The sequence below is a fragment of the Balearica regulorum genome, chromosome 2 (genome assembly GCF_011004875.1).
Source record: "Balearica regulorum gibbericeps isolate bBalReg1 chromosome 2, bBalReg1.pri, whole genome shotgun sequence".
Taxonomy (NCBI): Eukaryota; Metazoa; Chordata; class Aves; order Gruiformes; family Gruidae; genus Balearica; species Balearica regulorum.
This window is the reverse complement of record NC_046185.1, coordinates 105,637,933-105,664,043: the sequence shown is the minus strand read 5'-3', so window position 1 is coordinate 105,664,043 and position 26,111 is coordinate 105,637,933. Positions and strand designations below refer to the sequence as shown.

Here is a 26,111-nt window from a genome sequence, read left to right as displayed (position 1 = left end):
GAAGTGATATTTCAATTTCTGGTTCTTTTCTGCATCATCAGTGTATGATGTAGAGTAATAGATCTGGAATATTCTTTCTTCAAGCTGTTTGGGAAAATCATTGTTGTGTCTCTTTCTGAGATATCAATCCTGAAATGATCATTAATGACTGTCGTGGTTTAGCCCCAGTCGGCAGCTGAGCACCACGTGGCTGCTCACTCACCCCTTCCCCAGTGGGATGGGGAGGAGAATGGGAAAAACAAAAGCAAAGCTTTGTGGGTTGGGATAAGGACAGTTTACTGGGACAGCAAGGGAGAGGGAAACAACAACAGTACTTGTAACAGAATATACACAATGGGTGATAACAGAAAGCAATTTACCGATCCCACGACGGACTGGATACTTAGCCCACATTCAGGCTGTCCCAGAGCTGCGCCACCCCTCCCCGACTAGCCCGTTTTTATGCTGAACATGACGTCACATGGTATGGAATAGCCCCCTGGCCAGCCTGGCTCACCTGTCCTGGCTCCTTGTGAAAATTAACTCTATCCTAGCTAGAGCCAGGACAATGACATACTTAGTCCTATTTGTCAGCTGGAAGCACAATCACACTTTTTCTAGCTGATCTGAAGGAAAAGCCACATTCTATTTATGACAGTAAACTGGAAGAATTGTAAATGACCTATGGTAGCTGGTTTCAGCCCACTGTAATATTTACAGGAGATATGATAGTTTGCATGGCAAACATTTGCTGAATTCCCAAAGTCACTTTGAAGAAACCTTTGGGCGAAGCCTTGCCCAATTCTGTAGTTTGTGTATTTTTCACCTTTTTGTAACACTTTGTTTTCCCCATATCCTTCTTTGGGTCATGCTTGGTAAGTAGCTGAGAGGAGAGTTGTTCTATGCCTGTTCTCAGTTTTTCTGCTTGTGATAGGAGGAAAGTCAGTCTGTGTAGGATGGCTCAATTCAGGAAATGCGTTGTGGTAAGTATAAGCAGTGACTACTTCATAACGCTGCTGGTCTTCAGAGCTGACCTCCAGATCGCTTTCCCTGAGAATTTGTTGTTTGGTGAGTGCCAGAAGAGGGAACCAGGCTTTTCTGCAGCAGGACTTTTCCAAATTGTATCTTCCCATCTAGCTACTGTGATCAAGTTTTTTTCAACTATTGCAGACAGTAATGTCTCACTACTCAGCAAGTCTCCAAGCAGAGAATGAACAGTTGTTCATCCTGGGATCAGGAGTTGGGGTAATGCTTTCCGTCCTAAAAGCGGCTAAAATGTGCCCTGTCACAGGAGCAATTTCCTGAAGCTACCTACAGGACTGTCAGTGTAAAGAATGCTTCTTGTATTTGGACTATTATGGAAAAAAAGCGCTTGAATTTTGGCCTTGAAGCAATGTATTCTCAGATACACTGTGATATTTTCTCATTACAGAATTTCATTAGCATTAATAATTGCTATGTTTTCTGCTAGGATAACAAAATAGGGGGCAGGGAGACAAGAATACAAGCCTTTAATATAATCAGAAACAATGGAGAGATTTTCTTTGATGACATTAATAAAAATGCTGATGCAGGAGCTAATCATCACTTAGGTCAGATCCATTTTTAAAATAAACTTCTCTTTAATTATTGTTAGAAAATCTGAATTAAAAAATATTTCTGAGTGGGAAGGTAAGGTTTTTGCTTTACCTTTTCATGTAAGTGACATATATGTAGGAAATTAAGAGATGTGAAGGATGCCAAATGATGTTGTGCTTTTTATTTGAACAGGACTATAATTCACTTTGATTTTTTTATGATTGTATTCTCTAACAAAAGAGCTATGCCTCAGTCTTGCAAATAATACCTTTAGGGCACATCAGTCTCTGGCTGGATTCACAATAGGTAAAAAAACAGATGATGGAAGATAGTAAAATGTTTGTGTTTGCCTCTTGAAAGCAAACCCTTCTTGCTGTATTTCATTGGTCAGGTTGTTTTATGAAAGGAAGACCTGTTTATTTACCTTTGGATGATAGATTTGAACATTTTAGTTTAAAGCTAGGAAGATACTCATGTGTTTCCCAAGATGGGGACACGCACATTTCAAGCGGGTTTTTTTTTCATTCAGTGTTCTAAGCAGAGGACAAGAGAGTTTCCCATGATACTGCTGGATGTTGGGCAACCTGTTTCTTTTTCTGTCTCCCTCTTATTATTTCCCCTTTCTAGGGAGCTTAAGGGAAACTCCTGTTAAGTCTTAGTAGCCCTTAATTTGGGCGTGATCCCATCTTCTCACCAGGGGAGTAGTGCACTGAAGCATCTGTGTTTCTGTCTGTGCTGCATTCAGTAGCTGAACTCTCACAACTCCTGCAGGTTGTTAATGCTATGAGATATTAGCCCATTCTCATAGGATTTTTCTGTATTCATATATTAAAAAAAATTAGATGGGGTACATAGGATGTTAGTACTGTTTTAAGACTAACTATGCTGGTTAGGAATTTTGATAATATATTAGCCTTTGCTCTGGAAAAATTAAATAACTATGACTACAACTGCCTGGTTTTACAGAGTGTTGGATCTGGAAATGTTGATGCCTATAGAAAGCTAAATTCCCTGCATATGTAGTCCTTGGTTGCCCTGCTAATGTCTGGCTGGATAAAACAGTACAGCTACAGTTTAGAAAAAACTTCCCTAAATCTATATGCAGACAAAATTTTTTGCTTCTTTTAACTGGAAAAAATTCTAATGGTAGAAAGGAACTAATGATAGAGAAGTAGCAAGGACTAATAGCACCTTCTCTGGGGTTTTGGGGGTTTTTTTTAGGAAGAACAGATTGGCATCTATGCATTGTACAGCAAGAACAAGCTACTATTGGATGCCTTGCTAACCAGCCATAGAAATGCCATCTTTAAAGTAATTACTGTCTAGTTCCTCACTTCATGAAAATTGTGTGATCATGACTTGTTGATTTTATAGTTGCTTAGGGAACATAGCTTAGCAGTACTTACCCATTTCTGCTACTTCAGCAAAGTATGCACTTCTGCTGGAGGATATGATCACGGAGTGCACAAAAGCCCAGGAGCAGGAGCTCAGTGATCAGACAGCTACTGAGGCGATGGTGAAATTCCAACTACACCTGGAAATTATCTGCTTGCTGTGGATGCTATTCAAGGATGAGATGTAAGCATTTTTCCACTGTTACTTTGCTGTTCTCTTGACTTTTCTGCCATGTTTTTCTCCAAGATAACATGTCACCAAGAAAGACAGAAAGGAGTGCTTTAACACCTATGATTTGTCCTGCTCTGGAGCTTATAAGACTCAGTTACGGATCAAAATGCTGCAGTGCCCAGTGCTGTACACCATAAATAAGAAAACATTGTGCGGGGAGAAGCCATGCCAATCCTAAAATGCTTCCGCTTGTAGGACATGTGTGCAGCAGAGGGCCTAGACATGCTGTTTGGCTCTGGAATTGCATGTAAGCACGATGAAGAGATACCTGAACCTTTCAGTTATCCGACAGATCTGAAAGTGGTTCTAGTAGATTCACATTGCTCTGCTTTAATCACAGTGCAAACGCAGCTGTGCACCCAGAACAGTGTATTCTCAGAATATTATGCCATGTTTCCCTGGAGCTTAGCTTACTTTCAGCTCTGGCGTCTCCCCTTCTTCATTATACATGGTGAAATCAATGCAACTTTCTCTTATCTGTCAGAACTTTGTCATTTTTCTCTCAACAGGTTAATTTGAAAGAGCAAGGGCAACTGCAATGTCAGGATGAGTTTATTGTTTGGTGTGGAAGGAAGAAGTATTTGAGGCATGTCTTCCTCTGAAGATCTTGTTTAGCAAAACAAGAAAGATTAATAGGAGATATGACATCCATACATACAATCATTCAAGGTAAATTAAATCCTGTTGTCCTATTGGGGAAATTATATAATGCCCAATGCTTCTTTCTCAGTAGCCTGCCCTGAACAGGGATGTGCTGTCTTTAGTAGTATTGGGTAAATGGACCAGCATCCATCTGTAAATTTAATTACAAATAATTTTTTACTATAATTGTTCTAGGGGAAAGATATTAAGCTGTTTTTTTCAGAGTTTGAAGAAGCTCTGAATAAGTAAAATATGGATATTCAGTTTTTCTATGCCATAAGTGCACAAGAAACACAAAATGCTTAAGAGTCTTACCATTTGGACAACAATGGGTAAATATATGAAGTTTTAATTTGCAGTCACCTGGATTGAAAATACGGACATGTCCACTGTTGTTTGTTGATTGTGGATTGCCAAAATACTGATACTTATGCTTAATTTAAATGCATGTCTAAACTTCTGTAGCCATTGAACTGCAGTCATAACCAGAGTGCACCTTGTGCATATAGTGCCACCTGGTGTGTCTTCAACTGGTAGAAGCTGAATAGAAAGCTTCAACTGGTAGAAGCTGAAAGGAAAAGCGAGCTTCAGTGATCTGCTATAGCTTCTCCTTCCCTCTCCTGCCACCCTCCATGCTTTAGTATTGCTGCTTATCTCACCTCTCAGTTAATCAGTACATCTTTGATTCACAGACTAATTTTATGTTGGCTTAAGCATGCTGTGAGATGTCACCATGATTTTAGAAATAAAGGCCTTCTTATTCATTCTCACTGTATTGGTGATCCTGTCTATTCTGCAGTCATGCATACTCTCTCTTAGAAAAAAATAAGGCAAAATCAAACTTTAACAATTCAGTCTTTCTTCTTCTCCCTCAAACAAAAAAGCCTTAAACAGGGAAATGGGAAAGAAAATGTTTCTTGAGTTTTAAGCCTTCTCCATAAGACACAAGATACTGCATATCGTCATTCCTTTCTGGAAATAAACTGTTAGTTAGCAGTTAAATGTTTCACTTAGGTGATCCAAAGGTGCTGAAAACTGTTGGACAAATATTTCTATGAAAATAGTCAAGGGCAATATTTAGATGTTAGTTGTCTCACCTTATCAGCACAGTGTCTCTTCATAAACCTTACACATCAAGCAGGGTTTCTTGTTCTATAGGGTTTTTAAATTAATTGTTATTTTAAGGATGATCACTTAGAAACCTCTGTAGAATCCTAGGATTCTTCCGTTGTAGAAGCTGTAACAGAAAACTCCTTTAAGTTCCCTAGAAAGGGAAAGTGTAGAATCCTACAAAATTTTCTAAGTGATCTTAAAAGTTCTGCATCATACTTCAGCCAACTAATTTTTGTCAGCCTGTGTCCTGTTGTTTAAAACTGAGTCACTACAAATTGTTAACTTGCCTATTCCACTTTTTTTAAATGATCACATCTGTTTTTCACCACTGTTTTCACCAGGTCGTCACTGCTTTATCTTTGCAATTTGCAAATTTTTTCTGATCTGTCAAAAAAGCAGATGCAAAGAAATTTTTGTACATGCTGATTGAAACCAAAGCAATAACTGTATACCTTTTGGTGACCTGTATTACAGTACACATGTACAGTGAAGGTGACCATAAAGTTAATGCTGAAGAATATTTTTTTTACCTTCCTCCAGGTTATTTTGAAGATAAGACTTATTTTTAAATTTAACCTTTTTTTTTTTTTTTTTTTTAACCAGACCCCACTGAAAAATGTTTGCTAAATGCTGCAAGTTCAAGAATGGAATCTCGCAGATATACCATCTTACTTGAATGAGAATTTTCTGTAATGTGTTTCCTTCTGAAGGGTATAACACAAAACATAAACTGAAGGAGGAGAAGAAAGGATGAAGATAGGTGCAAGAAGATTCACTGAAGTCAGCGCAGCAACATCTAGAAATAAAGAAATTATGGCACTTTCTGTTTCGGTTTTCCATTTCACTTTGCTGTTCTGCTAGCAGCTAACTTTAAAAGTCTTTGTTCACAAAAAGAGAAAAAAATTCAGTGAGAAAACAACAATAAACTGAAATGAAAGAATATAATCAAAAAGATATTGTATAGATAAGTTGCTAATGCTGGTGCCTCTTTCTTCCTTCTATACTGTATTTTTAGCTACAGGACAAATCAGGTAGATCCTTCTGATAGTATGGGAGTATTTCTTTATGGCTTTGAATCTAGTACTGTTCTTCTCTAGGTCTCCACCACCTCACAGTGGATATACATGCTGGATGAATGTGTTGGCATTTTTTCTGTCATTTAAAAAAAATGCTGTTGCTGTTGGACTTCCCAGTTTTGCAGCTTTCCGTTGGCCCTGCACATTTGATTGTGCCACATCTTATCTGGCTCTACCCTAACAAGAAAGTGCCTCTGTTCTTTATTTGCAGAAGGGATTTTAGGAAAGTTTGCACTTACCTTTCCAGGCATGAAGCTGGGCAAATAACCACCACCTTCTATTTTATAGTTTTTTGGCAGCACCAAAATATTTTTGAGGTTGAGAGGTTTGTTAGCATGCATGTCCCTCAGTTTTCAATAGAAGACCACTTGTGTAGTACCCAGGAGGTATCACTACCTCTCAGTAGCAGTTTTAGGTACAAATACAAAGTGTAAGTCCCTACAGTATAAGTCTAAAACTCTTGGGTATTACTTTAGATCAGAGGAACATGATGATTTCTGCTTTGGACTTCAAATTAGCTGACCAGAGGAAAGTAAGGTCTTGAACACTGACAAATCTATAATGGGAAAAATCATCACACTGTTTCCCTTTGAAAGAAATCTTTACCTTGCTAGGAGGTGACAAAGCAAGTTTGTAGTATAACTGAAGTAACTGGGAGACACTCAGTAATGATGGTGACAGTATGGGCCAGAGGAGGGCAAAGAGGGGAGAGACTCATCCTTGAAATCTCTTTTATATTTCTGAAGAAAATAATAGCAAAAGCACCAAGGTTCAGGAACACTTGCTTCTGTTACTTTGTACTTAATGAATTTCTGGTAGGGAGTCAGTAATTACCTATAGGAAATGTCTGCTTGTTTAAGAAGTTTTATTCCTGCAGTAAATCTTCAAAGAGCTCCCTAAAATTTATTAGTGTACAACATCCATTTTAGAACTTCGAATGCAAGAGATGGTATCAATGGTAATAGGCAATAAACCCTTCATGGATATTGAACCCAGTGAAGCAGCCCTAGGCAATCAAGCTATTGACTACATCATGAAGGGAAAAGGTATGATATATTACCTGTGTTGTACAGACTCTCTTCTTCCCTGCATCTGGGTCCAGTCAGAAGGCAGCTTTCAGTAATTGTTTCATACTTTTTCTTTCTTTTCCAAGAAAATTGAGAATAGAGTGTATTACTGTATTTCTTCTTTCCTTGTTAAAAGAGCTTCAAGATAGTCCTAGAACTGAATAGATTTTATCACAATTTACTAAGACTGGTTTGTGATGTAGATAATACTTGGTCAAATGTAAATTCTCAGTGTTGTACTTTATATTGTTTTCAAGATAATGTTCCCCCCTTTTTTTCCATAATGACCCAAATATCTTTTTCTTACAGAGTCAAGATCTTGAGCATCAATAGCAATGTCTGTCTTTGACCATTCCATACCACTATGGAGACCACATTCTATCACTAGTAGTAGCACATCTTCCTCAAGCAACCAGACATCATTATCCATTGAGCTTGCATGTCTGCTCCAGCCTATCACATTCAGGGTTCTTAGGACTACCCTTCTACCACTGGTCATATGATATTTGCACCTGCATTGAGGAAGATGAACTGGAGCAAGAAACAGGAAGTCAACCTTCAATGAGTAAGTGGATTTCAGCATTGGCTGAAGAGGATATTTTTACTTGCTTGTTACTTGGGAGGAGAGACTGCCACCCACCTGGCTACAACCTCCTTTCACGTAGTTGTAGAGAGTGATAACGTCTCCCTCAGCCTCCTTTTCTCCAAGCTGAACAACCCCAGTTCCCTCAGTTGCTTCTCACAGGATTTGTTCTCTAGACCCTTCACCAGCTTCATTGCTCTTCTTTGGACACATGCATTTTAATGGCAGTGTTTCGTCAATGTACTGTGCGGTGTCAGACAGGTAAATACCGAAAGTCCAGAGGCATTGTCTTTCACATTATTAACATTCAGTTACATCATCTTTGGATGTTTATGTTCCGTTTGGGACAAAAATAGTCTTAAGATTTTGGAAACCAGGTGTTTACTTTCTTCTGTTGTGTTGTTGGAGTTCATGCTGTGCACTACAGTGCATTTCACTTTTTGTGTGCTCTTATTCCTATTCTTAGTCACAGAGAGTTTGGAGTAATGTCAGTGCACTTCAGGTGAAAGTGTGAGTGGTTTTAGTATTTCTGCCCATTCTGAGTTGTCACAGCTTACTACAGAGATGTTTTTGAATTAATGTTTCAAATGCTAGTTCTAAATATTTCTCGCAGTGCAGATTCTTCTCCACGAGAAGAATCACAGATCAAAGTGCAACATGTTACACCTGTAAGTACTGTTACTGGCAAAAAAGCCAGTCAATTTTTATTTTGCATATCTTTGTCATCTTAGAAAAATGGCAATATTGAACTAATGCTGAGGTCTCTTGAAGATCCAGTTCCTGTAGACATCAAACTGCTCTCCATGGGATGAGTAACTAAATTAAATTATCAGTTGCCTACCTGCAGTATTTTGATTTCTTTTGTGTTGCAAAATTGCCAAGTTTTGCTTTGTGTTGCAATGGTGACGTAACTGGTAAGTATGGCAGGCTTTGGCTTGTAGCATCTTACCCCATACAGTGTTATTTTACTCTTCTGTGGTTGATGCATTTAAAAATCCATCTTTTAGAATCAATTTGGGAGAAACTAGAAATATTAGTCCCACAAGCACAGTTGTCAAATGATTTATTTCCTAACTTAATTTACTTAAAGCAATTCACTGATTTAAATTTCTGCCTTCAGTTATACTTTTATTGAGTGACTTCCTTGAGTAACAAAATAGATTCTATCTCACATTAACTCATGGTGTAGTTCATTATATGAGTGCCAACATTTTTCTTTAAGTTATTTTATTGTCTCTGTTCTACCATGCTGTGCTGCTTTTTTCTGGCAATGGTGATATACATCTTTCAGTAAGACTTCTCATGACAGAAGTCCAAGCCCAGTGTGAGGATGGCAGAGTCTGGCCTCATGAGTTTGGTTTAAACAGTTGAGATGATAGCATTACAGGAATAAATCACATCCATACTGATCATAATTCAGCAGAGCTTTTGAGATGATAGGGTATCTTCTGGCTGAAACAAAATTTTTTTATAGCAGTGTGCTCGGTTCTCTCAGACAGACTTTTCAGATCTGGAGACTTTATAAGACTGTCCAGATGCAAAAGACATGAATACATAGGAGAGTATGAACACCCAGAACATCGGTTCTGTTAAAAGCCATGAATATCAAATGAACAGTCTCTTCTGAACACCTGTTACAGGATGCCATTACTACAGTGTTCTCTGTTCCTCCTAGAAACTGGAACTTGAGACAGGGCATGCCTGTCTGTAGAGCTACTCGTGACATTCAAATAACATTTATATGCAAATAAAGTCTATCTTGAACACTAATGCATTTACAGAGAGCAAAATGGAACACTGTCCAATGGGATATGCACCCAAAAGAGGCAGAGGCTGAATATCATTTAGTTACAAAGAGATTCTTAGTTAATCAGGCACAACAAACACTGCAAGTTCAATGTTAGATAGAAGTACTAGTAATTTTAACAATATATTGTAATGCTGATGCAAACTGGAGGTCAAAGTTTGCGTGCTGCTAAACAAGCGCTAGTCAGAGCAATTAGCTCTTTAAGATTAATTCCCTTATATATGAATTCTAAAGTAAGGTGCAGGCCTATTTAACCTAAAATAAAAATCTCTCTTGTCTCAAGGGAGCAGTGGCAGCAAGATACCCTGATGTTTGCAAGATTCCATGAGGATAAATAAAATGTATGATGTAAGGCTATTACAGGACTTCTGGATCCTGCAAGCACATGAACTTACAATTAAAATTGACATCTGACATCTAGCTACAGTTGGATATGGCTGTGCATTACCAGCACTTGTATGTATGTGTCCAGCTAGATAGAGAGAAATGTAATCCTGGTAAAATCAATTTTGAAATTTCAGAATAGCTGAGTGTATTGCATTCACCGCATACACGCATATACATTCACTCATATATTTGCATGTATACAAATGTGAATGGCTGAGGTCTGCAAATTCATTCAAGGAAGTAGTCAAAGTAGAAGGAAGTATTACTGTTACTGTACTTTATAAGGAGACAGAAGGAGATAGGAAGGCACAATGTTAAACGAGATTCTCTTTATTAGTCAAATATGCAGGTAGAATAGCACTACTATTCCCAACTGGTATTTGTTTTTTATTAGAAACCTATGCAGATCTGTTTCATATATATGGCAGAAAAGGGACTAGAGCTCTTCATTTTGGATTAGACCAAAGCTGACATGCTAGCCAACATGGATCCAAGGCCAACATACTCTATTGAAGTATTTTTCTACACAGCCCATACCCAGAGATTGCTTTACTTTATCCTTCTTCATCCTAGTCATCAGCAATGACCCATACTAACTTTACTAGCCAGCCAGCTGGGAGACTAAGAGCACTGCCTCTGAGGTATTCCAGCCTAAACTTGGCATACATTGCCTGTGTTAGATCACAGCAGTCTTGCAGGTTTGGAGTGGTATTAGTGCTGAGCTTGGCTTTGAATTTTATACATACTGAGGTTAATGTGTTTCCTTAAAGTGCTTCTGCTTTACGGCTAACCTGTTGCTGTATCTCTGCTTCTCCTACTTTGTCAAAGAAGCACTTTTGTGGAAATTGGGACATTTCCTTGTCAAGAAAATTGCTGTTCTAAGGCACTAATGTGTGACACGAGAACATCAATACTGTAGTTAAGAGGGACTGCTTATAAATGCTTTTTCTAACTACTCCATAAGAATATTATATCAATTAATTCCTGTGCCAAAAAAACATTCTTGTGAGCTTTTTTTCATGGATTAATGTGGTCGGGTCATTCCCACTAAGCAGTAAGGTTGGTTTTAAATAGATTTCCCTTTTCCATCAGAACAAAACCTCTCATGTATTAGAGCTCTCAACAGTTGTTTGACTGACAGGCATAACTGAGTACCTAAGAGATTTTTTTTCACTAGAATGATCAAGGGAAAATAATACAGAAGAAAACTCTGCTTGCTGCCATGTTAGTTTTAAAATAGCCAATTAAATTGAGGCATGGGTGAACTTCCTGAAGCTAGTTTGCATGGTTTAACAATATTAGAAAGCTTTTTGAGATTGAATCACCTCTGTAACACCTTTTGTAAGGGTAGTCTGGTGGAAAGCTTATGTGGACCTCCTTCTTCTAAGTCATTTTCTTATTTCAACTTGAATGGTCAGCATTTCTCAGACCACTGTCACTTTCATGCAGCAGCTAGCTTTGGGAGCTGCTTATAAGAATATGAAATGATGTAGTATCATGGATTAAGCCCATTCTCTGACATAAAGCAGCGCAATGCATTTTTACCTGTGTTTTGCGATTCATGCGTATTAGGTATGTACAGACAGATGTTTCCAGTACTTCATTTTAAACACTGATGTTTGTACCAATGCAATAATCAAACAGAAAATGTGCAAATGCACTTCTGACTTAATACCCTTTTGAACTGGATCAGATTGTTTAAGCTATGTAAGGTTGCCAGACTCTCTGGGTATATGGAAGGCTGAGTTGGCCACATGGGTATTAGTCTGTCACTGTGAGGCAAATAAAACCTCTACCACTGCTCTGTTTAATTCTCCTGCTTCCTATGCTCATTAGCAACCTTTGTCATCTCTGAGTTACCTATAGATAGCATCATAATGAGATGTTTCATTGTGATAGTTTTCAGAGAATGAGCTGTCTCCATCCTTTTGACTGCCGGGACCAAAAGTACAACTCCAGGCTATATTCCATGTAGGGTGGGTTACAAACACAACCTTTTTTTTGTGCAAAGATAGTAGCTTGCTGAGAAAGGGAATACATGGAATTTTCTTGCATAGACAGAAAAATTTGTTGATCACTTCAGGCTTAAACTGTTTGTAAAGCATTAAAAAACTTAAACTAAGCTGCAAAATATCCTCACCCAAAATATAAAATTTGAAAAAAAAAAAAAAAATTGAAATGAAACAATTTTAGAATAGTTTGGGTAGGAAGGGACCTTTAAAGGTCATCTAGCCCAACCCCCCTGCAATAAGCAGGGACATCTTCAACTAAATCAAGATGCTCAGAGCCCCATCCAACCTAAGCTTCAATGTTTCCAGGGACAGGGCATCTACCACCTCTCTGGGCAACCTGTTCTAGTGTTTCATGACCCTCATCTTATAAAACTTCTTCCTTACATCTAGTCTGAATCTCCCCTCTTTTAGTTTAAAACCATTACCCCTTGTCCTATCGCTACAGGTCCTAATACGGTTGGCTTTCTGGGCCATGAGCACACACTACTGGCTCATTTCCAGCTTTTCATCCATCAGTACCCCTTCTGCTCAGGGCTGCTCTCAATCTCTTCATCCCCCAGCCTGTATTGATACTGGAGTTGCCCCAACCCAAGTGCAGAACCTTTTACTTGGCCTTGTTGAACCTCATAAGGTTCACATGGGCCCACTTCTCAAGTTCATCCAGGTCCCTCTGAATGGCATCCCATCCATCAGGTATGTCAACTGCACCACTCAGCTTGGTGTCCTCTGCAAACTTGCTGTGAGGGTGCACTCAATTCCACTGTCTATGCTATTGATGAAGATATTAAACAATACTGGTCCCAGTAGAGACCCAAGGGACACCACTTGTCACTGATCTCCATCTGGACATTGAGCTGTCAGCCACTACTCTCTGGATGTGACCATCCAGCTAATTTCTTATCCACCAAACAGTCCACCCATCAAATCCATCCCTCTCCAACTAAGAGAGAAGGATGTTGTGGGGGACCATGTCAAAGGCCTTAGAGGAGTCCAAATAGATGACATCTGCAGCTCTTCCCTTGTCCACTGATGTAGTCACTCCATCATAGAAGGCCACTAGGTTGGTCAGGCAAGACTAGTCCTTGGTAAAGCCATGCTGGCTGTCTTGAATCACCTCCCTGTTCTCCACGTGCCTTAGTATAGCTTCTAGGAGGATCTGTTCCATCATCTTGGGCACAGAAGTGAGGCTAGTTCCCAGGGTTCTTCTTTCTACCCTTTTTAAAAATAGGTGCAATGTTTCCCTTTTTCCAGTCACCAGGGACTTCAGCTGACTGACATGACTTTTCAAATACCATGGAGAGTGGCTTGACAACTACCTCAGCCAATTCCCTCAGGACTCTCGGATGCATCTCATCAGATCCCATAGACTTATGTTTGTTCAGGTTCCTCAGGTGGTCTTGAAACTGATCTTCTCTTACAGTAGGAGGCACTTTGCTCTCTCAGTCCCTGCCTTGAGGTCCATCCACTCGAGATGTGGGAACGGAGATTGCCAGTGAAGACTGAGGCAAAAAACGCTGAGTACCTCAGCTTTCTCCTCGTCCGTTGTTACCAGTTTGCTAGTCATGTTCATTGAGGGAGTACACTTTCTTTGACCTTCCTTTTCTGGCTGACATACCTATAGAAGCCCTTATTATTATTCTTAGCATCCCTTGACAAGTTCAGCTCCAGCTGCACTTTGGCCTTCCTGAACCATCCCTGCACAACCAGGCAATGTCGCTATACTCTTCCCAGGATATCTGTCCTTAAAGATCCGCCAGCTCTGTTCTGCTCCCTTGTCCCTGAGGGCGGTTTCCCAGGGGGATCCTATTGACTATGCTGAAGGATGGTAGATTTAGATTAGATATTAGGAAAAAATTCTTCACTATGAGGGTGGTAAGGCCGTGGAACAGGTTTCCCAGAGAAATTGTGGATGCCCCATCTCTGAAAGTGTTTAAGACCACATTGGACGGGACTTTGAGCAACCTGGCCTAGTGGAAGGTGTCCCTGCCCATGGCAGGGGGGGTTGGAAGTAGATGATATTGAAGGTCCCTTCCAACCCAAACCATTCTATGATTCTATGATGACTAACAGCTAGAAGTTTGCTTTCCTAAAATTTGGGGTCCTAACTTTACTCTTCACCTGACCCATATCCTTCAGGACTGTGAAGTCCACCAGTGCGTGATCACTGTAGCCCAGGCTGCCTTCAATCTTGACATCTCTGATTAGCTCACTTGTGTTGGTGACTCAATAGGTCCAGTAACGCATCCCTTCTGGTAGGGCTGCCTATTACTTGGCTTAAGAAGTTATCCTCAAGGCACTCCAGGAGTGCTGTTTTCTGTGGGTATTTTAAAATATTGTCACACATAACTATGAACATAACTATCTGAACTCCAGCTTCCTGAGAACCACAAAATCTATACGAAAGATGACTTCTTAACAAGTGAGAAATCTTTGTAATTTTTAATTAATTTTTATTGTCATTTCTGTAACACCTCAAAAAGAATATAGGTTATATTTGTAACAGAAAATTTTGCAGAAAATGTTTATAGTGCCAGATTGTTTTTGGACTGAGAAATCCCACATAAATAATTAGACCTGTCATGCCTGCCTTCCCCTATGTTCTCTGCAGAGCAGCCTTCTCAGCAACTTCTGAATTCAGAATGAACTTTGTTCATTGTGTTGTTACATAGTTCTATACTCCCCTTCTTTGCTTAACTTTCATTCCTTCGTAAATCAGTCATCTGTGTACTTTTCCCTCATTTACGCCAGAGCTCCCATCTTTGCAAACCTGAACCCTCTGAATTTTGCTTTGCCAATAAATGTTGAATGTAAACAATATAAACTTGCAAGATCAGTGCAAAAGTAATGGATTACCTGTCTTCTCCTCTGCGCCATCTCATTTTGATCTGGCCCAGAAATGTTTCTGTAGCTGCTGATAGATGTATATATCCTGTAATGGATTATAAAAGTGAAATTCTTAATAAAACTTTCTTCCATATTGTGTTGGTTTTGCGTGGCAAGGTTTTGTTAGCGGGGGGGCTACAGGGGTGGCTTCTGTGAGAAGCTGCTGGAAGCTTCCCCTGTGTCTGACAGAGCCAATGCCAGCCGGCTCCCAAGACGGACCCGCCGCTGGCCAAGGCCAAGCCAATCAGCGCCTCTGTGATAACATATTTAAGAAAGAGAAAAAACAGTTAGAGAGTGCTTTTGCAGCCAGAGAGAGGAGTGAGAAGATGTAAGAACATCTGCAGACACCAAGGTCAGTGCAGAAGGAGGGGGAGGAGGTGTTCCAGGTGCCGGAGCAAGATTCCCCTGCAGCCCGTGGTGAAGACCATGGTGAAGCAGGCTGTCCCCCTGCAGCCCATGGAAGGAGGATGAGGGGGTGTAGAGATTCCACCTGCAGCCCGTGGAGGACCCCACGCCGGAGCAGGTGGAGACACCTGAAGGAGGCTGTGACCCCATGGGAAGCCCGCGCTGGAGCAATCTCCTGGCAGGACCTGTGGATCCGTGGAGAGAGGAGCCCATGCCAGAGCAGGTTTGCTGGCAGGACTTGTGATCCCGTGGGGGACCCACGCTGGAGCAGTTTGCTCCTGAAGGTCTGCACCCCGTGGAGGAGACTCACGTTGGAGAAGGTCGTGAAGGACTGTCTCCCGTGAGAGGGACCCCACGCTGGAGCAGGGGAACAATGAGAGGAGTCCTCCCCCTGAGGATGAAGAAGCGGCAGAAACACCGCGTGATGAACTGACCGTAACCCCCACTCCCCGTCCCCCCTGTGCCGCTGTGGGGGATGGAAGGTTGAAGCCGGGAATGAAGTTGAACCTGGGAGGATGGAGGGGTGGGGGGAGGTGTTTTAAGATTTGGTTTATTTCTCATTCCTCTACTCTGTTTTTGCTTAGTAATAAATAAGATGAATTCCCTCTCTAAGTTCGGTCTGTTTTGCTCGTGATGATAATAGAGAATGATCTCTCCCCTGTCCTTATCTCGACCCATAAGTTTTTTTTCGTTGTACCTTTTCTCCCCTGTCTAGAGAAGGAGGGGAATGATAGAGTGGCTCTGGTGGGCACCTGGCCCTCAACCAGGTTCAACCCACCACACATATTTGATCCATTTCAGTAATAAGTAGTTTCTTCACACATTTAGTATGACAGTTTGGAGGTTCTCAGTGGTAGCCTACTTCAAGTTAATTTGAAAACCAGCTATTTTATCATTAAATACTTTTTTTTTCTAATATACTATTTTTAAAGGTTAAAAACCTATTAAAATCCACTTGATGAACATTTTTTTACACTGCTCTGATTAGTTCTTTTCAATAGTAACTGAAAAAAAATTGTTTTATTCTGTTAAAATTAATTTAATATTTATTCCTGTATGACAAGAAGAATGTAAAAAATGCTTGAAACTTTTATAAATGGAGTTTTACTGCCTTTCGACACTTAAACAGCTAATTATTAACATATATACACAACTTTTTATCTTGCTTACTCAGTATATTTTGCGACCAGTTGGTCCAAAAGTTCCAACATAAACTGCTAGTAACGTCCCAGATATTTCATTAGAACTAGAGCAACATTTATAGAGTGTAAAAAAAAACTAAAATAAATACTTGTAGCTGCTTCTATATTCAATAACAGTTATTGCTGCTTTACTGGGGAAGACAGTTTGACTCTTTCCTTCCACTCTTTCATAAATTGTTTTTTAAAAGAAATACTAAATTTAATACTTTTTTCCATGTTACCTTTGGTGTTGTCATCTGCAGCTTTTTCAACTCCGCAGGGTAATGTGAGAGCATGATGGCATTTCTCAGCAGGAGTTTAATCTTCCACTATTGTCCATTTCCAACAATAAGGTGGGGCATGGCATTGAACCCAAGTCAATAAATATGACAGCACCTTCTTCTGGATTTTGAACAAAGGCCTCTCAAGACCAGCCAGTTTTTGCCAGCCATGCAGATTACATCAATCAGGAAAACTTTGTACAAAATTACATTGGAGAAATGGGAGATGCAGAACAGAAGAGGTCATCTGCAGAGGGTGAAGGTGAACAGGCAAGTATCAGGTTGAAAGAAACAAACATCATCTCTGCTTTTGTGACACCTGGGTGAGAAAGGTTTTTCTCCTGCCTGAAAAGATAATACATTTTCAAATGTTTTCCCATTCTGTATCACAATGAAAGCATGATTTCTCAAATAACAGGAAAGAAAAGACCCATCTGTTGCTCAAAGCAACAGCAATGGGATACTTGCTTAGGAAGTTATGAGAAAGTTTTAACTCTGTACTCTGTCTTGTTCACCTTGTCTTAATCCTTAGTCTCCTATCACAGGCAAGGTCTTGGTGACCTATCCTGGTCACCAACTCTGAGCTCTTTTAGAGTCTTTTGTCTTTTCCACTGGAGCCACTATTCCTTGCTGATAAGAAGGGCAAAATGGAGGCACACTGTGTAGCTCAACGACTGTAGCACCTCAGTCTTTACTTATGGCAATAGGTTTTAGCAGAAGCTCTATGGTAACTCTGAGAAACCTTCCCCATTGAAATCAGCATGTGAATCCCCAGCTTATCATCTTTCATGGAAGAAAGTGGAATAGAGATCATGTTACATGTTTACGTTGGAACCACAAGTGCCTTTTTATATGGCATGGGAAAGATACAGAAATATTCTCATGTATGTGTGCTGCCCTGATCTTACTGTTCTTGCTAGGCAATGGCCTGTACTTAGCTGAGTTAACTTTGTCATAAATAGGAGAGTTTAAATGAATAAATGCTCTGTGACTAAAGATCTCACAGGTAGTTACTGCAGAGTCACAGTATAGCTCAAAAATAGAAAGTAGAGGATCAGCATGTGACTGTTCATTTTGCCTTCCCAGCAAGGCTTTCATTAGCAGCAAACAGCAGCTGCAGATAAAAATAGAAGGTGATATGCAACTATGATCTTTAGTTAAACGCAGAATTTACTCTCCATGATGACAGGCAGTCCAGAGCAACAATGAAGTCTCTCCGATTCATTAGTGCTGAAGTATTCGTGTCAAATGCAGAGTTTGCCAGGAAGAGTCTCAGCAATGTTGCCCATAATCTTTTTCCTCTTCTTTTTAAAGCCAGTTATTTACTGGAGCAAGGGGAAGTGATTCATGACTTGGTAGAGAACTGGCCACTTACTGACTTTAACATGGGCAAACTTTTGGGAACTACTGTGGACTACCAGGAAGACCTGAGCCATAGAACATGCTCAGTGTGTTTGGAAAACTGTCTGACAGGGCTGAGAGACTACGTGCTGAATCATCCTTCTTCCTACGTGAAAAGGTTGAAAGTGGTCGATCTGACAGGCGTAAAAGATGCTGAAGTTCAATTTTGTGAGTGTAAGAAGACAATGGGCAGGTGGGCCAGGACACAGCTGCTTTCTAAACTTTGTTTAGAACTGGTGGTTTACCTGCAACAAACACAGTGCAATTCAGGTACCTTTGAAATCAGTATTGATGTGCTAATTGACTTGTTTGTTACAGAGCGGAACTATGACCTGGTAGTACAGGCCCTGTTGAAGAAATACTGTTGTCCACTGAAGATCTGCTGTGTGGCATTCAGATCTGACAACTTGGCTTTGCAGAAATTCTTCTATATCATAAAGCTCGCTGATCCCTCTTTGTTGCGCAAACTGGAAATAGTTCACAACGTTCGCTTGGATATGGAGCACTTGGAAATACTCTTCAACAGCATCCACTTCCCTCTATTAATGTCCTTGACCTTGCCAGCACGAACATTTAATGTGCGGAGGTTCACAGCTACAGATGAACGGATGCTTACTAACATTGGAGAAAAGATGGGTGAAATGATGCAGCTGACTGAGCTGAGTATGCCGTTTTCTATACTCACAGGAAGAATACAGACACTGCTCAGGTAATTTGGTCATTCTGCTTTCAGTCAAAGTGTAAAGAACAGCCCTTTGTGCCATCAGCAAGCTGAGAATCTCTGAGAATAAGGGAAGTGAGTATATCTCAGGCTGTGTGTGAGAAAGGGCAGCAGGAAACTAGGTCAGAGTATTCGTTGGGGACAATTGGAAGCCAATGTATATCTAATACACTTAGAAGAATTGATTGTTTTTATTAGTCTTCCAGAACCCATCTGATGAGAAAAAAAAATTGGCTATCACATAAGAGAGGGATACACCCAGACATTTGTGATTTGCCATATTGAGCTTATATCTCAATCAGCTTGAGTTGGCGTTTGGGCCAGATTCCAAGTATTTTTCAGGATCTCTGGTGAATTTTTGTCCTCTAAAGAACAGGCAGTAAATATACTAAGATTACACAGATACTGTATTTTCAAGTGGGCAGGGGGATAAACAACTTTAAGACTTTTATTTCAGTTGTTTGTTGATCTCAAGGCAAGAGAGGAAAAATTGGCAATCATGTTCATAACTGAACATAAGTTAACTGTATGCTTTTCAGAGCATTGTAAAAAAAGCAGATAAAAGTTTCATCGAGACAAATCACCTTGGTCTAAAATTCCTCCTGTATACAAAAGTAATTTCATTTAAAAGTTGTGAATGGCACACTGCTTATATTGGTAGAAATAAATTACAACTTTTTAACCTTGATCCAGCTGAGGTCTGTGGCAGAAGTCTTACTAAGATTTAGTATGTATGAAAGGGATCTCTTGATTTTCATCTGTTAGAACTATTTTATATTCAACCAGAATGTACACTTCTTCCAGTTGTCTTCATCAGAAGGTCTCTTTGCAAATCCAGCACAATACAATGTGTAAACCTCTTGGGCATTTAAAAACATAGTAGAAACAAAACAAGAAACAAAAGCAGATGTGTTGTTATAGAATACTGATTGGCTTTCATCTTGGAATTAATCCTTCCTTAATGGCAATGATCCAAATCTCTGGAATTATAACGGATTTATTTCTACAAGAAGCAGCGACCAATGCTTTTATGGTAGTAATGACTTGCTATTAATTCAGCAAGTAATAGACACCTGACAACACCTAACTGGTTACAAAATAGACACATGGAATGTTACCGAATTAATCCTCATTAAAACAACACAATTGGAGTCATGTAAAGTAGGACCTAATTCATGGAACAGATTTCAGGAGGAAATTACACTTGTCCTTGTTGGCACATGCTTCTCTTTCTCAAAAAAGGTTAGAAAAAATAATGAATGTGGCAGATGGCTGCATTCATAATGTGGATAGTTGTATGATATTTTGTAAATGTAGCTTTTCAATGTTTTATTCCATAAAACTTTTTTCTCTTTAATTCTGCAGCCCACTAAAAACTCCACTGAAGATGCTGGATGTTTCTAACTGCTCATTGAACCATGCTGATATGACCTATCTAGCCAGTAGCTTCCACGCAAATCACTTAGAAACCCTGGACCTGAGTGGTCACAATATACTTGACCTTTACCCATCAATATTCTTTAAGCTTCTCAGCCATTCCCCTTCAGTGCTTAGGAGTCTTACCCTGGAGGACTGTAACATCCAAGACACTCATGTCAACATGTTGATTTTAGGTTTAAGCCACTGTCAGAAACTACAGGAGTTTAAGTTTCTTGGAAACCCACTGTCATCCCAAGCACTTAAACACCTTTTCACATTTCTCTGTGAGTTACCAATGCTGAAAAATGTGGAGTTCCCAGTTCCAAGGGACTGCTACCCTATTGGCATTACCTACCCAATTGATGATGCCAGTCTCTGCAGATTTGATCACCAAAAATATGAAAGTGTAGCAGAGGAGCTTAACCTCATTTTACTCCAAGCAAATAGGGAGGATGTGAAGACTTCAACTCCACTCTTTGGCAGTTATGATGCAGCTATTCAGGAGACAAACAATGAACTGGGAGCTTACTTGATCAAGTCCTTCAAAGAGACTTTAGAAAAGTTCACTACTCTTAACAAAATGAGTTAAAGGTGTAACATAGTAGTGATGAGATGCTCTGTCAATTAACTCTGTCAGAAGTTAATTTAGTCTTTTCTAGAACTGTGCCTTCATTGATCAGTCTTGAGGGGGTTTTTTTTGATTTCTTGGCTGAATTTACTTCTGTTTGAATAGCCTTTGATCATGTGAGATAAATTTTAACTACACTATATTGCATACATCTTTCATAAGCATTACATGCTCTCAAAAGAGGGGAGGACCTTTAATAGCTTATTAATTTACACAAAAGCACTCTGCTTCTCAGTAAAACAATAGGTGTCCAAGCTTGGCTGATTTCTTATACAGTTTCCTCCGGATTTAGCAGTGAGGCTTACAGCACTACAGAAAACATAGGACAATCCTTTCCCAAGTCCAGCAGGATGTCCCAAAGATTGTGCACCTATGCCCACCTATGGCTCCCTAAACCAGTTTTTGGTTTTGCCCTTGGCCTTCCAAATTCACCAGTCTGTGTTTTATCTAGTACATTCCCAACAGTGGGGCATGTATAACAGCCTCCATGTCCCTGCACCTCTCTTCTGCAGAGGGAAGCATGATAAAACTCCTTTTGCATGGGGAATTACAGTTCGTCTAATACATTGTGCTGGTGAGGAGTTCCATACTAAGGAGGCAGAAAACCAAATGGTTGGCTGACAGCAGGGGATTTCTCCCCACTTACCCCAGCAATATAAAGCAGCCTGTGAGGGCTTTGCCTAAGCTCTTGCAAAGTGTATTTTACAAAGGTGTACCAGGACAGTGCTGCATGGCCACGCTTGTGATGTCAGCAGGTAAGTGCCTCAAGCTGCTCCCTTTGCTGGATCAGCTTCTTGGCTGGTAGAATGTACCCTGCTGCTTTCAGCTGTTTTAAAGAAAGTCTAGGCCAGTGGTTATAATGCAACAAAGACTAGTGTCAAAACACAGGTGGAAAATTAATCCAATGCCAATTTCAAAAATGTGGGAAAGGGACAAGGCAGGTTGCTGAGTAAGTAGTAGTTCATCTGCTTAAATGCTGCTCTCTTGTGCCAGGACTGTGTATTGTTCTGCTGCAGAATTTAAACCAGTGCCTGGAAAAATCACATTTATTTGGCAAGCTCCAGTGCAAGAAATGTATTTGAGTGACAGAGAAAAACAGAATCCCAGACCCCACACACATACTGTTGGAACATGGGCCAACACGGTGTCAGGATGTAGCAGCAGGGCCACAAAACAAATCTGGGGAGAGTACTATAAATGAGGGAGGAGTCCCCGGGTAGTAGGCAAGTGGCATAGTCTACTCAGCTTCTCACCTGTAATAACTGCGGACTGACCAAAGAGAAAGCTATTAGCAAATCTTACCTATTGTCAGTCAATTTGAGACCTCTGCTGACAGCCTCTGTCAACTTTGACCAGAGCCTAAACTGCTCCGATTAGAACTAGAGTCTTGGTTAGCTTCTAGGTGATCCAAAAATAGAAAGGTAAAATGATCATGTTAATGCCCAGCACTCTGCTATCAAATATACTTTAACAGTTCATGAAAACTTGATGAAACAACACCTGAAAGTGAATGTTGTAGCAAGAGTTGAGGTATCATTGTCATACTAAAGATCATTATTAAGATAACAAAGGCAGCTTACTTGAAATAGTAAGGGATCTCATCATCTGAGGGTAAGGAAGAAACATTCTTCATTTAAGCAGTGCTGGTTTATGAAGCTTTCTGTTTATCCAAAATAAGAATACGCAAGCAGCTACTAACCTAGTTTACAAAAAAAAAAAAATAATGGACTGAGTACTAAGCAGAACTTACAGGTCCCACAGCATGCATTTAAATTAATTTTTGATGTCTTCTTAGCTTATATTCTTCCTTCTAACACCTTTTATTGATTAAACATAGGATGGTAAAATTGAAAGTGAATGGACATGACCTGTTTATGTTTACAGAGTGCTAAAGAAAAGAAAAAAGAAGTAATCTAAGTTGCTGAGTCAAGCAGCTGTGATTTAGAAAATGCCAGAATTGGGTTCTACATTGTCTTGCTTATATTTGGATAGAGTTTCACGTGCTGTTATCCTTGCCTCTACTCTTTACCTTTCCCTCCCTCGACCACGCCGTTCTTTCCAGTCTAGACTTGACCCATGACTTCTCAATCAGATTTAAGTGGTTTGAATTTTGCTAGGCCAAGGCTGTCTTCCTTTGGGATGAGTAATGGCGCTTCCTGTACATTCCACGTACAATAGCTGAAAACCTATGTGTAGTGATTCCTCCACCCTAGCAGCAGTGCCAGCTAACAGGTTGTACCTGGAGGTGAAGGTTAGCCATTTTGGAAGCAAGTTGTGCTACAATAGCTAGTCCCTCCTGTTTCAGTGCAAACAAAATAGCTTGTTCAGAGATCAGCTCTTGTTTCAGAATATTTAGACGCCTTATGAAGACTGCTGCCTATGCAGCTATCTCCCTGCTTTCTCCTTGCCCAAAGCCAGTCCTGGTCCACTGCTTTATTTTATTTCCTCTTCCTTCTGCTTCCCACAAACTCCTGCCTGTCTTCCATTTTCAGTCTTACATATATATGCTGTTTATTTATGAGTCTCTAGTCCAGGATTATGTAGAGACCATAGTTTTAGTGCCCAGTGAGAATCAGATCATGCATCACTTCATCCTCTAAATTTCTTTACTTTATTACAGATTACCACAAATACCACAGAAATCACCACTACAAATATATTACCACAAAAATACTTGCAAGTATGACTATGATTAATAAAGTGAATATATATATTATGTCCAGCTATTACAAATCAGTATCAGCAATCAACAATACGGCACAAATTAATAGTACAGCAAAAAATTAATATTAAAGCAACAACCAAATATATATTATTACAGGTTACTCCAAACTTATCATTAATGAAGCAAACTTGTCAGCAATGTAACAGCAGATATGCTTACGATAAATTACTTGTATGGATATATAATACTGGTATCAAGTGAATTAGACAGATGCCAGAAGGGGCCAAACCATCCCAGAGGGGTAGACAAACCAATCCCAGAGGGGGACCCAACCATCCCAAACGTAGGAGGACAAACCAAACCAATCCCAGAAGTGGGCCCAGAGGAGGACCAATGAAGTAACAGAGTTTCACTTCAAGGATTATCCGCATCACAGAGTCTGGAGTCAGCCAGGCATCCCCAGCAATGGTCCAGGACCTCAAAGAAAGTTTGTGCAGAGAGTTCAACCTGTTTAGGAAAGGGAAAAGTACATGCAGCATGGAAAGTGCTCAGAGAGAGATGCTCCATTTTGGTTAAAAAGTAAGTAATTTTTATATCATAGAGACATAAGAGGGCATAGAACTCCATCACCACAAGCAGCCAATAGGTGCTACTGATTTTTCACCTGGAATATACAACAGGTGGCAATGTCTTCTGTTCTTGCAGACCAATTTTTATTTTTGCAGACTGTTTTCCTGTTCTTGCAGTTAGAACAAGTTACTCTGATTCTTACTTTCTCAGGATGTTTTCCCCTTTTTCCAGACTATTTTTCACCTTTTCAGATGATAAGTTGCCAATATAGTTCATTGTTAGTTGCCCTTACCTATCTCAGGCTGTCTCTAGTGTCTAGGCACACAGCTGTGCTTCAAAAATTCCAGCTGCACTTTTCAAGGATGCTTCTGGTTCAAAGACCTAGTTCCCAGGCTGGCAGGCAATTTCTTCTCTTCAGTAATTTTCCCTTTCTGATGAGGTCTCTTATGGCTGCTCATATAACTTGGTGACTTCCTCTCTCAGACATTTGATGGTGAATGGAACAGCATGTTAAATAGTTGGTGAAGGAAGTCCAAATCAACAGATAAGTTATTGAATAGCAGTCTGCTATTATTCCTTCAATTTTCATGACCATGCACAGGAACAGCATTACATCACGTACCATTGTTTGCACTGTGTGTTGAAAGATAGAGGAGAGGAACTAAATAGGCTAGTTAGGTGTCTCTAGAATTGTAAATTTAGATGTGGACCTGAAAACATATAGTGTTGCAAAATTCTTTGCCCCTCCCCAAAACAAACCAGAAAAGTGTAGCTGAGCTGTATAACTACTTTGGTAATGTATTTTTGTGTTTATTTGGGAATGGTGCTTCTGAAGTGCAGAATTCTCAATTTTGACATCAGCACAGGAATTAAGTATTAACAAAATAAGATTTTCATAAAGTTATAACCTATTCTGAATATAAGCATTCACTTTTGGTTAGCTTTAAGCAGAACAAGTATAGAATGGAAAAGTGCAATCCAAATGCTTGCTGATCTTACCTAAGTTTTCTGTCCTAGCAGAATTTTCTGATATAAATTGTATCATCAATGGTTGTAATGTACCTATAACTCCCAAGTACAGGTGTCATGTCAGCTGCTTAGAGAACACTTGACCTGTGGATAAAAATGCTGGAAAAAAGTGAGTGCTGTATCTGTTAGTGCTCCTGCTGCTGTTACTGCTCCACTCAAATACAAGGATTAATAAACATCAGAAGGATTTCATAAAAAACTTTTCTTTTTTCATAAGAAACTTTTGAGAAATAGCAAGTTTTATCCCCATCTTGAACATTTTAGTGCCAGCAACACTGGGCACTCAGAGTGGTTGAAAAAATAGTAATTCTGTAAGAACTAATCTCAGACAATAAGGTGCTAAAAATATCTGTGCTACGTGATGCTGAATCAGCACGTGACCATTGACAAATATACTGTTTAAAGAACATCACAAGACCAGTGTGTTTGGAGAACTACTTCATTCTTAGACTATGAAGCATTTGTTTTTTTCTCTAAGGGCTATGGGAGTTTATTTTTGGCAGTTCCCTGTCAATTTATGTAAAAGTTAATCAACTTACTGTGGTTCTCTCACAATCACCTACTTGGAGGTATTGCAGTAGCCAAATAAATTATCAATAGTTTTGACGTTCTCCAGTCTTAATCTTCTAATGGAGACAGCAGAGAAATAACAAAAATACGGTTAAGCTGCATGATAATGCTTAAAAAAATTCTTTAGATCATACTATATAGTGTACATTATATTGTGAGGTAGTCCTACTTTTTGTTATATTTTAAACTGTTGTCCTGGTTCTGGCCAGGATAGAATTAATTTTCACAAGGAGCCAAGCTGGCCGGGGGCTATTCCATGCCATGTGATGTCATGCTCACCATAAAAGGCGGCTAGTTGGGCAGGGGCGGGTTTGGCGTGGCTCCGGGATGGGCTGAGTGTGGGCTGAGCATCTGGTGGGTCCTGGGATCGGTAAATTGCTTTCTGTTATCACCCACTGTGAACATCCCGTTATCAGTACTGTTGTTGTTGTTTCCCTCTCCCTTGCTGTCCCAGTAAACTGTCCTTATCCGAACCCACGAGGCTTTGC

At 39.9% G+C, this 26,111-nt stretch overlaps 1 protein-coding gene and 1 long non-coding RNA gene across 3 annotated transcripts; both read left to right on the top strand.

The window, feature by feature from the left end:
• Positions 1 to 565: 565 nt before the first annotated feature.
• LOC142600483 (uncharacterized) lies at positions 566 to 9,187 on the top strand. Its single transcript, XR_012833987.1, has 3 exons — positions 566 to 3,135; positions 6,892 to 7,060; positions 7,391 to 9,187. It is a non-coding gene; the product is annotated as an uncharacterized LOC142600483 (long non-coding RNA).
• A 7,700-nt stretch (positions 9,188 to 16,887) lies between these two features.
• LRRC14B (leucine rich repeat containing 14B) lies at positions 16,888 to 25,853 on the top strand. 2 transcript variants are annotated; one of them, XM_075745251.1, is made up of 3 exons: positions 16,888 to 16,943; positions 17,935 to 18,730; positions 20,108 to 25,853. In XM_075745251.1, exons 2-3 carry the CDS (start codon positions 18,006 to 18,008, stop codon positions 20,748 to 20,750), a joined length of 1,368 nt encoding a protein of 455 aa, XP_075601366.1. In that variant the 5' UTR covers positions 16,888 to 16,943; positions 17,935 to 18,005; the 3' UTR covers positions 20,751 to 25,853. The 2 variants fall into 2 exon arrangements, with proteins under 2 accessions (XP_075601366.1, XP_010299332.1); XM_010301030.2 differs by lacking the exon at positions 16,888 to 16,943 and having other exon boundaries at positions 16,950 to 18,730.
• Positions 25,854 to 26,111: the final 258 nt, after the last annotated feature.

Excerpts from the sequence above, each read along its gene's own strand:
- LRRC14B (XM_010301030.2), top strand. The coding sequence starts at position 17,826 with ATGAAGTCTCTCCGATTCATTAGTGCTGAAGTATTCGTGTCAAATGCA. Across the intron at positions 18,731-20,107 it reads AGAATACAGACACTGCTCAG|CCCACTAAAAACTCCACTGA; the intron begins GTAATTTGGTCA and ends TTAATTCTGCAG.